This window comes from Cloeon dipterum, chromosome 2 (assembly GCF_949628265.1).
Source record: "Cloeon dipterum chromosome 2, ieCloDipt1.1, whole genome shotgun sequence".
In the NCBI taxonomy this organism is placed as follows: domain Eukaryota; kingdom Metazoa; phylum Arthropoda; class Insecta; order Ephemeroptera; family Baetidae; genus Cloeon; species Cloeon dipterum.
In genome coordinates this window covers 400,123-414,914 of record NC_088787.1, presented here as the reverse complement: position 1 = coordinate 414,914, position 14,792 = coordinate 400,123, and the positions used below count along the sequence as shown (strand labels likewise).

Genomic DNA, 14,792 nt, shown 5'->3' with positions numbered 1-14,792 from the left:
TTTTAATTTCGTAGAAACAGTTCTCCGTCTATGCGATTTTCGGCCCGATTCGGAAGGGAAAAAATTAATTCGTGACGAAAGCGAGAAGAAAGAAACTTTTTCACAGACTCTCTCTGATTGTGTAGAATTTGAGGTTGCGGCGCGCGCGGATAAATTCGCTAGGAGCGATAGAGTGTACGTTGTTTGTTATTGTCACGAGTCGCCTGAGGTGCAGCAAAAACACATCTTTTCTCCTGGGCCGACGAGATGCATTCCCACGGATGAAAGAGAAAACGCCGAAACGCGCGCAGACGACGAAGAGCGCGAGCAAGCGCGCGATGGCCGGTCCATTCATTCCATTAACACAGAAACCCACAATCGCGCTTCTTCTCACTGCCAGTGCCGTATGTCCGTGCGCGCAGAGAAAGCACCTTTCAAAGGTCGATCCGCGACACACACACAACCGCGCACGCTTGACCCTCGCTCACAAATCAACAGGAGAAACACACATCTCCAGACTCCAGACGCGCAGCATCCGTTTGTTTTTTTCTGTCTCTCCTCTTTATTTACAGCTGCCTCGACACCAGCTGTTTAGGCAACCGGCGCGACTTCCACGCACGCCGGGGTCTATAACCTCAGCGCAGTGAATTAAATAGACAATAAATTGTTGTTTAAAGTTAGTAGAAATTTCTGATTGGTTAATTTAAAAGCTGGAGTCGCTGTTAAATCAAAGATCAATAGTTGAAAACGGCCAAAAGGATGCGCAGAACATTTCTGTGCATCCCGCGCATGCGCAATTGAACTTCAAAGACATGGTTTCCTTCCAGAAATCCTTTAAGCCTCACTGCGCACGTGAGAGGTTATCTAAGAGCTACTGCGCATGCCCTAAACACTAAAAATACCGTTAAAATCCTTGTGAGCATGCGTAATTGAAATCATTAACACAGAAAAGATAAATTCTTTACAAAAACTTTCTTTAATAATACAATTTTAATATCGTACACAGGTGGAGGGGCGTGGTCAGGCGTGAGGGGAGGCAGCGAGTCGGTGCCTGAGCGAGGGGAGGGCGTCGGCGGCCCATTCGGCGTCTACGACGCTCACGTTGCGCATGTACGAGCGGCCTGTGTGCACCAATTCGGAGAAGAGCACGCAGCTAGGGGGCGTGGTCGCGTCGAACAGCACGCTGGACGGGTGCAGCGACACGAACTGACGGTTCGACACCTGCGCAGCTCAAGAATTCAAATTTTAAAAGAGTGCGACGGACAGTTACGTGAAAATTTCTTAAAGAATGCCAAGAATTTAGAATTGGCGGGAACTCTTCAACAGGTCTTGCGGATTGGTTGCGAAAATGGCGGGAAACTTATTAAGAATTTCGAGAATAAGCGAATTTTTAAACCAAGGCGAGGTTAGTCGCACATTTTGGCGGGAAATTCAAATTTTAAACGGCAACTGCCACGATTTGAATAAAAAGGCGCCAAAAAAATTCTTACCGTGACGTAGAGCTTGTCTCGGGCGTGCGTGGCGAGGTTGCTGAAGAGGCCGGAGACGAGGCAGCGCCTGACCTGCGTCAGGTCCTTGCCGCACGAGCCCTGAGTGACGCCGGCCTTGTCGCACAGCGCGACCAGCTGCTCCCTGACCTGCGTCGCGTGGCTCAGGGCGCGCAGACTCAGGTGGTTCTCCCTGCAAAAAACCTGTACGCACGCATGCGTCACTTTGAGGCGTTCATCAGGGTCTCAGGGTGGCTCACCTTTTTGTTTTTGGCGGCTGTGAAGGCGTTGTGCACGTTGAGCAGCGTTTCGTGGTCGCCAAACTCGGAGTGGAACTTGCTCTGCGCCACCAGCGCCTCGTTGCGCTTACTCGAAGACGACTGCAGCACCCCCTCGCCAGACAGCAGCGCCACCAGGGTCACGATTTCATCCCTGAAGGGTATAGGGAAGATAAACGGATTGTTTTGATGAAAAAATCGAGCAATTAAAGCCCGTCATTGCGTTCGCGCCGCGGAGATTTGGCCGCCCCGCCCACTTTTATATCTCTCCGCATCACCCACACGAGTCAGCTGATCGGAGTGAAGTTAACTCCGTTTGATAGACCTCTCCAAGAGCCAACTTCCCTCCGATTAGCTGAATCAAACGATCGGCCAGATTTCCGCGACACGAAAAACTAATGATTTTTACGCAATTGAAGATAAAGTTGATTTTAACCTGCACTGGAGCGTGCCAGAGGCGATGAGGACGCGAGCGTAGGCCGCGTCGATGGGGAAGGCGGCCATCTGACGTCCGAGCGGCGTGATCTGCAGCTCGTTAGAGGCCTCCAGCACGCCGCCGAGCGCCTTGAGCTGCTGCACGGCGGACAGAAGCGCCTCCGGCTTCGGCTTGTCCACAAAGTCAAAGTCGGCCACCTTGCGCACGCCCATGGTCAGCAGCTGCAGCACCACCGAGCTCAGGTTGATGCGCAGCATCTCAGGTACCGTCGACGCCGGAAGACGACTGAATTCCTGCACCCGGTAATCGAAATTAATACAAAAAAATGGACGCCATTTTCACGAAACTGACCTCTTTGGTGTAGCAGCGGAAGCAGGTGCCTTGGGCCTCTCTTCCGGCGCGTCCGGTGCGCTGCCACGCCTGGTCCTGCGCGATTCGCTGCACCTTGAGCACGTCCAGCCCCGTGCCCACGAAATGCGTCCTGAAAATTCGAGATATTTAACGATTTCATGCTTTTCCTAGCGGATTTTGCGGACCTTTGCTTCACCATGCCGGAGTCGATGACGTGCCTGATGCCGTTGATGGTGACCGAGGTCTCGGCGATGTTGGTCGCCAGCACCACCTTGCGGACTGTCGCAGCCACCGGCTTGAACGCCTGCACCTGCTGCTCCTGCGGCAGGGCGGCGTACAGCGGCAACACGACCATCGGAGCGCCTCCAACCTCCTGATCAAACAAAAAGCTAGTAAAATACGAACCAACGAGAATGTTTTGAGTTGAAAGATGAATAAACGAAAACAAATATGGCCGCCGAACTTTTATTTGGTGTCTGAAAATCATCAAAAGTTAATTTAATACCAATTTAAATTACGCAATGTGGAGAAGGCAGCAAGAATTCTTTGCTCAAAAAATCCTCGACGCTGATTGGCTGACGTCAGCAGCTCCCGCGCAATTGCCGTTGCTAGGCAACCGTGGAACTGCTGACATGCGCGTTGCGGCCAGCCAATGAGCGTTGAGGATTTTTTGAGAAAAGAATTCTTGCTGCCTTTTTACGATTTTCATGTTTTAAACTCAATTATTTCAGTTTAAAACGACTTTTAATGTGTTCCAGCGATTATAAATCGATAAAAAAAACTCTCGAGCTGCAAATAGAAAACGAAAATTCGGTTGCGGAATGATCAGCCGGTAGATGAAGAACATTCTTTACAAATAAATCAAATTTTACAAAATGGCGGGAAATTCAAATGACTGAAAAATTGCAGCGTTAATTTTAAGCAGATAAATGCCTGGTTTTGATGTTATTCGACGTGAAATGGATCAATTTATCATTATCTGAGGTCAATTTTCCACGAAAACAACCATTTTAAACGCACCTTTGCGATTTTAGGAATGGTGGCAGCCATGTCTTCGATTTCCTCCTGGCCCGTGAGGAAGATGAGGACTCCCTCGCTGGCAGGCGCTGTCTTGTGAACGAGGAAGAGGGTGCTGAGCGCAGCGGCGGCGTAGTCGTCGTGGCTCTTGGTCGTGTGCTTGATCTGCACCTCGTGCACGCGGCCCTCGACCCACACCACCGGCACAACCTGCTTGGCTGGCCGCCCTGCGAAGTAATTCCGCAGGTGGTCTACGTCCATCGTCGCAGACATCACAACAATCTGACAAATTAAAAAATTGCCAAGGGACACTTAAAATAGGGTTCTAAAATGTGAAAGGGGCGTGGTGGGCGTTGCAATCGCGGGAATATTTGAAAAACTGTCATTCTTAAAGGATTTCAGGCTTTTTTTAAAAAAAATTAATTTTTTTATTCAAGCTAGCAATAAGGATGACCAGCTGTACCTTAAGGGGCAGATCCTGCTTGGCGCGTCGGCGCTGCGCCTCCTTCACGACGCCGAAGAGCACGTCGGTGGCGACGGAGCGTTCGTGGGCCTCGTCCAGCACGATCACGTTGTACCGGAGCAGCAGAGGGTCTGCAATTTCCCAAAATTAACGTCTCCTGAATAAAGGGTGAATATTATTTGGTACCAAGCATGGCCTCTCGGAGGAGCAGGCCGTCGGTCATGAACTTGATCTTGGTGGTGTCCGAGGTGACGTCCTCGAAGCGGACGGCGTAGCCGACCTGCTCGCCGATGCAGCAGCCGCGCTCGGCGGCCACGCGCTGCGCCACCGTGATGGCGGCGACCCTGCGCGGCTGCGTGACGGCGATCAGCCTGTTCCTGTGGAGGCCGGCCTCGAGCAGGAACTGCGGCACCTGCGTCGTCTTGCCGCACGCTGTCTCGCCGATCAGCACCACCGTCTGCTGCCCGCGTACGGCGTTGATCACCCTGCCGAGGAGCGTCACACTCATGCCTCAGGGTCAAATTAATCCAAAGGCTCACCTGGCCCTGCACTTGAAGATGGGCAGCGCCTGCCGCTGCTTCTGGAAACTCTCCCACGACAGGCCCGGCTGGTCGTTCACCCGCGGCTGCGCCGCCTGCTCGCCGAACTTGGCCTTCTTCGCCTTGTCCGGCGACGGGACAGTCGCCGCCGCCAGCGGACGCTTGCTCACCACGTTGTACTTGCTCGCCTCCATGTCCATGAGCACGGACGGAGACAAACACGACGGCCGCGTGCGTTTGTTTACAATTGACCAGGTGGTGACTGGGGTGTACAGACGGAAGGCAAAACGTATAACTCAGATTTCAACTTTAAATCAATTTTATTCAATAAATTTAAATATTTTTAATGCCAAATATTTATATTTAGTGTTTATGTTGAGGTTTTTTTATCATTTTAATGCGAAAAAGGCAAAGATTTGAGTTTGAAGTGTCAACTCCTTAGTGCACACCACTTTTTTCGTACTTTCCACAAAACACGGCGTAAATTTGAAAAACTAAAACTCTGACGTTAAGAAAAGTTCATAAGATTCTAATTCTAGCAAGCATTTAATTAAAATCAAGCGAAACCAATCCCAAGAATCCTAAGAATTATGAAAAATTTCTGAAATTCTCGTAAAATTCTCGAGAAGAGCGCGCCGGGCTGTGATTGGTCGAGCGCGGCAGACGAGCCAATCAGCGCGCGCAGAGTGTATTCGAGGCGCAGTGGCGAAGGAAGGCGTTGTCGGTGTCGGTGTCAGACAGACAGGACGCAGCAAACAGAGGCATGTCGCGTGCCGTGTGCTTGCTGTTTTTGGCCTGTTGGCTGGCGGCCGCGGCGGCCAAGCAGCAGGCCACCATCGTGCAGCTGAACGAGGACAACTGGGAGCAGATGCTGCAGGGCGACTGGATGATCGAGTTGTGAGTTGCCCGCCCAACCAACCGCAACCGAATCCGAATTTGTTTTATTTTGCTTCTTGTCATCTCGGCAGCTTCGCGCCGTGGTGTCCGGCCTGCAAGAACCTGGGCCCCGTGTGGCAGGAGCTGGCGCAGTGGCAGGACGACCTGGACATCAGCGTCGGCCACATCGACGTCACCGTGGACGTGGGCCTCAGCGGCCGCTTCATGGTCACCGCGCTGCCCACCATCTTCCAGTGCGTTTCTCTTGGAATTTATGACATTCTGACTTATTAATTTCGGCTCTGCAGCGTGCACGACGGCCAGTTCCGGCAGTACCGCGGCGCCAGGAAGCTCGAGGACTTTGTGTCCTTCGTTGAGGACGCCAAGTGGCAGGAAATCGAGCCGATTCCCGGCTGGAAGGCGCCCGACTCGCTCCAGATGTCCGTCGTCGCCCACTTTTACAAACTCTCCATGGTCCTCAGGGTCAGAATGATTGAAAATTAATTAAGTTCGATCGAAAAATAATTACTGGAACCGACCGGTTAGAAAGTAATTCGAAAAAACGTTACGTCACATCGTTTGTTTATTTAAATTAAGCAATGTCAGTCGTGTCACAACCCCTCCTTCAGTTGTAATGCGCTGCGTGAATGGTTTTCCCATCGCGAGTTGACATTCACGCGTATTGGGTTTCGCTTTTGCATAATCGGCTTTGATTTTCTTTCGTTCTCGGCGCGCAGACGGTGCACAACCACCTGATGGAGACGTACGGCCTGCCCATCTGGGGCAGCTACCTCATCTTCGCGCTCTTCACCATCCTGGTCGGCGCCCTCCTCGGCCTGGTAACAATTTTCCCTTCCTCGAAACCTTGCTGGATATTTATTTAATTCGTGATTCAGCTGCTGGTGTGCGTGATCGACTGCATCTACCCGCCTAAGCCTTCGAGCCGCGCTGCGGACCATCGCGGGGAAAGCGAACCGGTGAGTACAAACCCTTTTTTTACGCGAAAAACCCGATATTTTGGACACTTTTCTAATTTTGTTGCTGGTGCGCATGTCAAAATGGCGCCTAGTGGAGTCTGGCCAATGAGAAAAGCAAGAAATTTTATTTGTCGTTCTGCGCAAATATGGCTGCCAACAGCGTCTGGCGAAAATTTCGATCCTCTAGCGATGATTTAACGACGAAATTATAGTATCGTGCTCTTAAATGTATTTTGCTGAATTAATTTCGATGCCATATTACAAAAATGGTGACAACGTATTATAAATCGATTAATCAACTCTTTCTACCTATGTTTGATCGCTTTAAAACATTCAAAATGGTTTAATTCCTAATGAAAACACTCAAATCAGCAAGAATTCTTTGCTGGAAGAATCCTCGATGCTGATTGGCTGACAACGCGCATGTCAGATTCTCCCGCGCAATTCAGTACAACATCAAAGCTGTTGCTAGGCAACCGCGGGAGCTGTTTACGTGCGTTCAGCGTTAGCCAATCAGCGTCGAGAATTCTCTGGGCAAAGAATTCTTGCTGCTTTCTCCGATTTTCGTGTTTTAAATCGACTTTTAATGGACTTCATTCCATATCGGCCAATTCTGTTCTACTATTCGCAATTGGTCGGACGCTGATCGACTCCATTTTGAAGTTTTGAAAGTATAAAAAGCTTTGCAATGAAAAAAAGCCTATTTATATAAAGCATCAGTAGCTTAAAACGTTGAAAAAATCATTCTTCCCTTAGCTTATAGAAAAAAATGGCGCCCAACTGCAAGATGGCGGCTGAAAACCAATTTTTTTGTATGTTTTATTAGGAGGACGATGACGACGACGTGATCAAGGACGATCGCGTCGGCGGTGCGAGCGGCTCGGAAGCCGAGGAGGACGAGGAAGGCGACGAGGTGGAAGGGGAGGGGGCGTCCGACGAGGACGGCGAGGAAGGGGAAGGCAGCCAGGCGTCGGCGCCGTCGTCGGCGCAGGGCAGCCCGAGGAACGTGCGGCGCCGCAAGCCGCCGCGAGCCGACTGACTGCAGTGATTCAAGGCTGAGTGATTGGTCCTCCCCTCCGCACCCTTCGACCCCTCCCCTCCCTCCCTCGTTTCGATAATCCGGCTTGAAAGCACGCACACTTTTCTTTCGTCCTTTTTGCGATTAACCAACCGGTCGGAGGAGATTGATTGCCTTGGAAAAGAAATTAAGGAAAGCTTTATCTCGTGTAATAATGATTAATTTTGTATAACCGTGTTCAATCGGAAAACAATGTTGTTACTTGTCGACAGCCATTCCTTTTTTATGAAATTGTTAGCAGAGGAGAAATGTACGTGACTCTGTAATGAGGACAATTAACACGCAACGCTTTCTTATCATAAGTAATATTAATTAATTAATTAAACAATTACGTCGAATGTTGTTGGAATAAAACAAATAATAATTCGTATTCGAAGCTCGTTTTATTACAGAAAATCTTTGTATAAAAGAGGCAGTCCGTATAAATACTTCTTTGGATTTACAAAATAAAATAATGCAAGAGTCCTAGCCTAGGATTGAGTAAATACCGTCGCAGTTTGTACACTTTCTTACATAAATTACGCAGCTTTTGGAATTTCTCAAAATTGAGCACCGCGGTAAATCGTTGAACTAGGTTTTTAATCGCGTTTCCAGGCGGTCAAAGGGCGCTGGCCGGGAATGTTTTCCTAAATTTAATTGCAGGCTAGAATTACAAATTTTGTCTTTTAATTCGAGTGCAGCACGTATCTGCAGACCGATTTTTGCCTGGGCAGTGATAGCCGATTCCTCAAACACGCAGAAATAAAATTAAAAATGCATCGTCCGCTAGGAATAATATTTGCAACCATCGCTCTCCTTAAAGAAGGTCTCTGACACGTTTTCTGAGCTCACCAATCGATTCCTGAGGGTCGAATTGGTCAAAATGTATCTTTTTTCCGTTAAAAACGTGCGAATTTTTTTGGCGGGAAAAAAATTCGCACGTCGTTCTGGATTTTTTGGTCGGAAAAACGTCCTCTGTACCTAATTTGACCCTCAGGAATCGATTTTTGGGCTCAGAGAAATCGACAAAGACAGTCTTAAACTAAATTGGAAGACTGACACGACAAAATTTGAATAGTTTTCCCAGTTTTCTTACAATTGGGATGTTTCGTGCGTCAAAACAGCTGAAGAGGGGGCGTTGCCAAGGGAAAACAATAAACATGGCGCACCACGCCCCCTATTAGCGGAATGTCCGCGCCGCCATGTACTATTCTCTTGGTTACGCCCCCCTCTTCAGCTGTTTTGAAGGAGAAATCCTTGCGATGACGAAAGTAAAAAAAAAAACTAAATGGTTGACATTCTTTGCTCAGTCGGAATTTTCAGTAATTGACAGCGGGCGAGTTGAGGGAGGAAAAGTCCCTTGGGGGCTTGGCGGGCAGCTTGTAGGAGCCGTAGGAGGAGGACTCGGGGCTGGCGGACGGCTGCCGCTGGCCGTAGATGGGCTCGTGCGGCTGCGACCTGAGCTGGTAGACGCTCGTGTGCGAGGGGCGTGGCACGTTGAACGTGCGGCACACCATGCCAGGGTAAAGCGACTGCGCGGGCGACAGTGGCGCCCTGCCGGGCACGCCCATCCCCGGCGGCGGCCCCGGCGGAGACTTGGCGTACACCGACTGGCTGCGGTTCAGGTTCGCCCTGGTCAGCGCCGGCGACTTGCTGTACATGGAGCGCGGCGAGTAGATCGGCTCCGCGTTCGCCGCCGCCGCGCTCTTGATGTTCAGGCAGTAGTTGCTCGCGCTCGCCAAGCCTGAAAATAAATTCGGTGGTTTTAAATATTTGGCGGGAAAATGTGTGAAGAGGAAGGGGCGTGGTTGGCCTACGGCGCCATTTTTCATGTGAGAATTCTCGAAATAGACCTCAAGAATTTTCATAACAGTGGCGACATTTTGAACTTTTGGCGGGAAAAGAGTCGTTTTCGTTTAAGGGGCGTGGCAGGAGGGAAAATTTACCTGGTGAAATGGGGCTGATGGGCTGTCGATTCCTGAGGCTGTTGTAGGCGCAGCCCTTGTCCAGGTCCTCATAGTTGTCAGGGTCGCTACGCACGCTAGACGAGTCTAGGACAGAAAACTCGGGGTTTAGTCAGGGTCAGGTCGAGTTTGGGACCGGTCTCACCTGCGTAGCTCGAGCCTTTGTTGCGTTGGCTGAACTTGCTAGGGTTCAGGATGAATTCGTAGAGGGCTCCGGCGAGCAGGGCGCCCAGCAGCGGCCCCACCCAGAAGACCCAGTGGGCCTCCCACCTGTGCAGCACGAACGACGGGCCCAGCGCCCTCGCAGGGTTCAACGCAGGTGCCTGCTGAAGGAATTTAAAAATGATTAGACTTAAAAAAATTCAAAATGGCGGATGAGTTGACTGGTCCTTTAAAAAAAATCAAATTTTTAAAGGATTTTAACAAAAAAATAAAATTACCGTTGCTGTGAGGGTGGCGGCGAGGTAGGCGGCGCCGACGGCGGGCGCCTTGGCGGCGCCGCTGGAGACGAAGTAGCAGAGGGCGACGAGGAAGGTGAGCACGACCTCCTGCGTGAACAGCTGCCAGGGCGCGGCGGAGGTGGCACCTGGCAGCACCGCCAGCTGCAGCATGCCGGGGCTCGCGCTCATCCTGAAAACACACACGAGCGCCGGGTTATTTGTTATTCTCTGCAGCGCTCCGTTCACTAGACCGAGACACTGATTGTGAGTGATGCAACAAACAAAGGGTGTTTGTCGCCATTCAGGTCCACTTGCAGGTGGCTTCTCAATTTTAAACGGGAATAATCGGGGTTTTTTATACAAAAAATTTATTACATGGAAAGTAAAGCCTAACGAACCCAAAAGTGCCAAAAAATCAATTTTTTTTTTAATTTTACCGGTTGTTTTTACGCCCTCTTTTTCAGCAAATGAAATAAATTGAGAAAATTATGAAGAATAAATAGTGAGAAGATAAAAAATGGTACTCTTGAGTTGGTTTAAATCGACTTTAAGTGGATTTCTGAGTTATTAATCGATATAAATCAACTCTTTTTACTGATGTATAATCGCAGAAACACATTTAAAACGGTTTCATGCCCAATGAAAACACTCAAATCAGGAAGAATTCTCTGCTGGAAGAATCCTCGACGCTGATATGCTAACAACGCGCATGTCAGATTCTCCCGCGCAATTCAGTAAAACATCGAAGCTGTTGACGTGCGTTCAGCGCTAGCCAATCAACGTCGAGAATTCTCTGAGCAAAGAATTCTTGCTGCTTTCCTCGATTTTCGAGTTTTAAATTGACTTTTGATGGATTTCTGCGTTTGTAAATCTATAAATTAACTCTTTCAACTCGCAGAAACACATTTAAAATGGTTTAATTGCAAATGAAAACCCGAAGATCGGAAAAATCAGCAAGAATTCTCTGCTGGAAGAATCCTCGACGCTGATTGGCTGACAACGCGTTGCTAGGCAACCGCGCGGGAACTACTAGCGAGCTTTTATTTCAGCCAATCAGCGACGAGGAATTTTCTGGCAGAGAATTCTTGCTGCTTTATCTAGTTTGCGAGAATCAACGGCGGGAAAGTGCGTGCCAAGCCCCCTTATGTTGGTTTTTGCCTGTGTTCTCCGGAATTTCCAGCGCTCGGCCATGTTTTTTCACATGATTTGGAATCCTCTGATCAAGATCTATCTGCCAGAGTGACTTTTTCTTTGGAGAAATGCGGAAAGTCAGTGAAAATCGCGATTGCACTTGAGAATTCTCCATTTAAAACAATAATTTTGCTATCAATAGAGCAGTAAACTCAAAGGAAAACCAATAATAAATGAAACTCAGTGCTCGTGCGATGATCAATTATCCTTGGGCGACCAGGGATGTAAAAAAAAACACCAGATTTGACAGCTAAAAGAAATTCATTTATTTTGAAACGTGAAAAGGCGACCCTCTCTGTAATGACGTCCAGCTCCAATTGTGCTTTCTTTAAAAAGACTATATGACCAGCAAAGGCCAATTCGGCACGCACGTGTGTTTGCTTCAGTAAGAATAACAAAAGTTTAGTGCTCGACCTTTTGACAAGACGCTGTTTCTTTAAACAGTGCGCTGTTGATTTTTAAACAACACGACCCAACAGTTTATTATTTTCCACTTTGAGGCCGATTCTCTCGAAATTTATTTTTATTTTAACTCAACGTGATCCTTAGGACCTAAGAATTTCGCGGGGAAATTCACTTACTTAAATAATCTTTACTAAAACGGCAGATTCGATTCTTGTCTGCTGCTAGCCAGCTGTCATTTATTTTTTTTCTTCCCTGCGCGATTTGGACAATCGAATGAAAACGAGGAGCGCTGGCTGGCTCCCTTTCGCTCTCTCGACCCTTCTAATTCTCATCTCCTGTCATGAATTTAAAAAGAAGAAGCAGCGAATTCGCTGCGGGCTGGAATGTTATTTAGCGTGCGCGCGCGAGCTGGCAACTGCGGCGCGAGGGAGGCCAAGCAACCGACAGCTGTTGCTCTTCTCTTCCCCTCTCTGCTCTGCTCTGCTCCCCCGACCCAAAGTAAAAAAACGGCAGGCAGATGCAACAGCCTGCCTCTTCTCCGGTCCGTCGGGCGGGCAGCACGTGCATTAGAAACAATATATTCCTCCCGAGCCGAGCCTCTGCGTGTGTTTTAACCCCAATTACGAAGGAGCAACGAGACCAATTCGCCAATTCAACTCGCTTCGAATGAATTTATTTTATCTCGGGAGTGATTTAAAAATAAAATGTCAAAGATTTTGAGACTTCCTGCGAGGCAAGGTGATGCGCCGGCACGTGCAGCCGCTTTCCAAGGGACGTGCTGCCGCCTCTTAATTGGGGCTGCTCCTCGGGGGAGGAAGGTGCAGCTGCCCTGAGCATCCGCATCTCAAATTTTCCCTTTGTCCCTGTCCCGCCGATGAGCACATGTTCGGGATAAAAATTCTTCCCTCCTTAGCGGCGCATCCACTCTTGCGAGAAAAGAAAGACACACGGGCGCAGAGCAAAAAGGGAGAAACGCGCGGCATCTGGTCCTTCAAATCCACAAACTCGGATATTTTTGGTACATTAAATTGGTTATTTTAAACAGCGATCTGTCCAAAAAGGGAATTTCTCTTTAAAAAGGTTGTCTAACGGTCAGTTGAAATTTTCAGACAAATAAGACACATGTACAGTTCAAAAATAAATTTTCAATGGCGATTTTAACTCAATTTTCGCATTTTCCCAAAGAAAAAGTCACACTGGCAGATAGATCTCAACGAGAGGATCCATATCGTGTGAAAAAACATGGCCTAACGCTGGAAATTTCGCAGAAAACTGGCAATAACCATCAAAGGGGGGCGCGGCACGCACTTTCCCGCTGTTTCCGAAGCTCACACACACATGTGCGTGCCGAATCGGCCTTTGCTGGTAATAGTCTTTTTAAAGAAAGCACAATCTGGATCTGGACATCATACAGAGAGGGTCCTTTTCACATTTCAAGATAAACGAATTTCTTTTAGCTGTCAAAGCTGGTGTTTTTTTATCCCTGGTTGCCCAACAATAATTTATCATTGCTCAAATATTTTTAAAAGTACTTTCAAGACTCGAAAGAAAATTTCGTAACTTTTCTCCCCTTGAAGCAATTAATTTGGATTATTCAATAAAAAATGAAGAATCAACCGCAACATTGTTAAAACTGGATCGCAGTGGATGAAACATTTGGCTTTGGAATCGGCGCAAAGTGTTGAATGGGAGCAACAGGCTGCGAGGGGCGGCGGACGCGGACAAAGGGGTAGCGTAATTGGCCCCTATTGTGCGTCATTGAGACAATCTGTCGCGCCAGGGGAGCGAGAAACAAAGCCGAAAATCACCCCTGCGTGCGATCCCGAGGGAAAAACCGCACTTGCCGCTCGCAGGTGCTTCGATTCGCGAAATTTCGGATGGAAAATATTAAAATTAGGGGATGAACGCGGCAAGAATATAAGAAAGGGATGCTCGGCGCAGCATCTGCCGGCGGGAAACCGTTTGTAGCCGCCGGCCGCAAATAAAACTCCAGATTTATTTCCCCGATAGGAACAGAAAAAGGTTTTGAAGCCTCGAGAGACGGCAGATTGAAACACAAAAGGGCCGATCTGCTCGCTTTTGGCAGGGAAGAATGCGTCAGGGATTCTCGTGGGAATAAATTTAAAAAATAAAAAAAAACGAGGCGTCGCTCTCGGAATTAATTGGCCACAATTTGACGAGATGAATTGTTGTGACGCGACGGCGCGACACAAAATTAATTATTTTAAATTAAATAAGACTGACCCGTAGAGGAGGGCGGCGCCGGCGATTCCGCCGCCGCACTGCGCGGCGATGAACATGACGGCCCTGATGGGCGAAATGTTTCTGGTTGCTGCCAGGGCGAAGGTCACCGCCGGGCTCAGGTGTGCGCCTGCAACACAATCGGTGGCCGGGGGCTTGAGAAACAAATAGAGAGCAGCAAGCAGCAGCCACTTCCGGCCCTCAATCGCAGAGGATGTCGGACAAAAAAAAATCCAATGAGAGCCAGCGCAGCCGCAAAAAATAAACAAACAAAGACGTCATTTCTAAACGCGTCCAACCGAATGCCAACGGAGCAAAATTACGGCTCGGAAATTTACAAATTAAATTGAATTAAAATAAAATAAACTCAAAGAAAATTAAAAAAACAGTTTATTTATTTTTTATAAATTACATAAATTAATTACCGGAGGTTAAACTAGTAACAACTGGGTTTGAAGAGTTTAAATAAATTATAGTAGATTTTTTTTCATAAATTCTAAGAATTTTTTTTTCAATTTTTTAATTTTTTTAAAAAAATAAAAAAATTAATTACCGGAGACGGCGTCGAAGCAGAGGACGAGTGCGGCGGCGGCGGCGCCGATGGCGAGGGCCGTGGCGTCGGCGTGGTGGGCGGCGGCGCCGCACACGAGCAGCACGAAGAGGAAGGCGCCGACGCACTCGGCGATGATGGCGCGCCACAAGTGCAGCGAGCGCAGTTCGGCGCGCGTCGACGCCACGCCGTTGTGGCCGCGGGGCCCCGCGGCGCCGCCGGCCGCGTTGGCCTCGTTCTGCAGCGTCTGCAGCGCCTCCTGCAGCAGCTCCACCGCGCGCCCGTTCTCCTCCATCGCCGCTTTGAAACTGAATTTCGAGCCGCAGAGCGAGAAGAGACGCCGGCCGGCCGGCCGGCACGCACGCCGAGGAGGGGAGACCGCCACCTGCCGCCCCCGGCCCCCACCCCCGAGCCCATTCACGCCGCGTGCAGATCCTCATCCAAAGACAAGACGCTTCTTTTCCTCACTCCCAGCACTTTGTTCTCATTTAATTTGCTCGCAATTTTTGGCCGGGCATAAATGGGTTTTTTTAAAGTGAGG

The 14,792-nt window shown here is 49.0% G+C and overlaps 3 protein-coding genes and 1 long non-coding RNA gene across 4 annotated transcripts; 2 read left to right on the top strand and 2 right to left on the bottom strand.

Annotated features, from left to right (window-relative positions):
- Positions 1 to 280: 280 nt before the first annotated feature.
- Positions 281 to 2,984, top strand: LOC135935111 (uncharacterized). The gene is made up of 3 exons (XR_010574178.1): positions 281 to 516; positions 986 to 2,482; positions 2,545 to 2,984. It is a non-coding gene; the product is annotated as an uncharacterized LOC135935111 (long non-coding RNA).
- ath (athos) lies at positions 937 to 4,786 on the bottom strand. Its single transcript, XM_065477173.1, has 10 exons — positions 4,551 to 4,786; positions 4,198 to 4,496; positions 4,012 to 4,142; positions 3,552 to 3,830; positions 2,717 to 2,904; positions 2,532 to 2,661; positions 2,181 to 2,473; positions 1,727 to 1,898; positions 1,470 to 1,670; positions 937 to 1,200 (listed from the first exon to the last, which is right to left on the bottom strand). The coding sequence occupies exons 1-10, from the start codon at positions 4,748 to 4,750 to the stop codon at positions 1,000 to 1,002; spliced, it is 2,094 nt and encodes a 697-aa protein (XP_065333245.1). The 5' UTR covers positions 4,751 to 4,786; the 3' UTR covers positions 937 to 999.
- Positions 4,787 to 5,249: 463 nt separating this feature from the next.
- On the top strand, positions 5,250 to 7,851 carry LOC135935105 (thioredoxin-related transmembrane protein 1). Its single transcript, XM_065477179.1, has 6 exons — positions 5,250 to 5,447; positions 5,519 to 5,680; positions 5,735 to 5,909; positions 6,164 to 6,265; positions 6,323 to 6,403; positions 7,230 to 7,851. The coding sequence occupies exons 1-6, from the start codon at positions 5,314 to 5,316 to the stop codon at positions 7,440 to 7,442; spliced, it is 867 nt and encodes a 288-aa protein (XP_065333251.1). The 5' UTR covers positions 5,250 to 5,313; the 3' UTR covers positions 7,443 to 7,851.
- Positions 7,846 to 14,546, bottom strand: LOC135935107 (neurogenic protein big brain-like). Its single transcript, XM_065477182.1, has 6 exons — positions 14,255 to 14,546; positions 13,705 to 13,831; positions 9,865 to 10,054; positions 9,570 to 9,750; positions 9,407 to 9,511; positions 7,846 to 9,204 (listed from the first exon to the last, which is right to left on the bottom strand). Exons 1-6 carry the CDS (start codon positions 14,544 to 14,546, stop codon positions 8,780 to 8,782), a joined length of 1,320 nt encoding a protein of 439 aa, XP_065333254.1. The 3' UTR covers positions 7,846 to 8,779.
- Between the last annotated feature and the right edge of the window lie 246 nt (positions 14,547 to 14,792).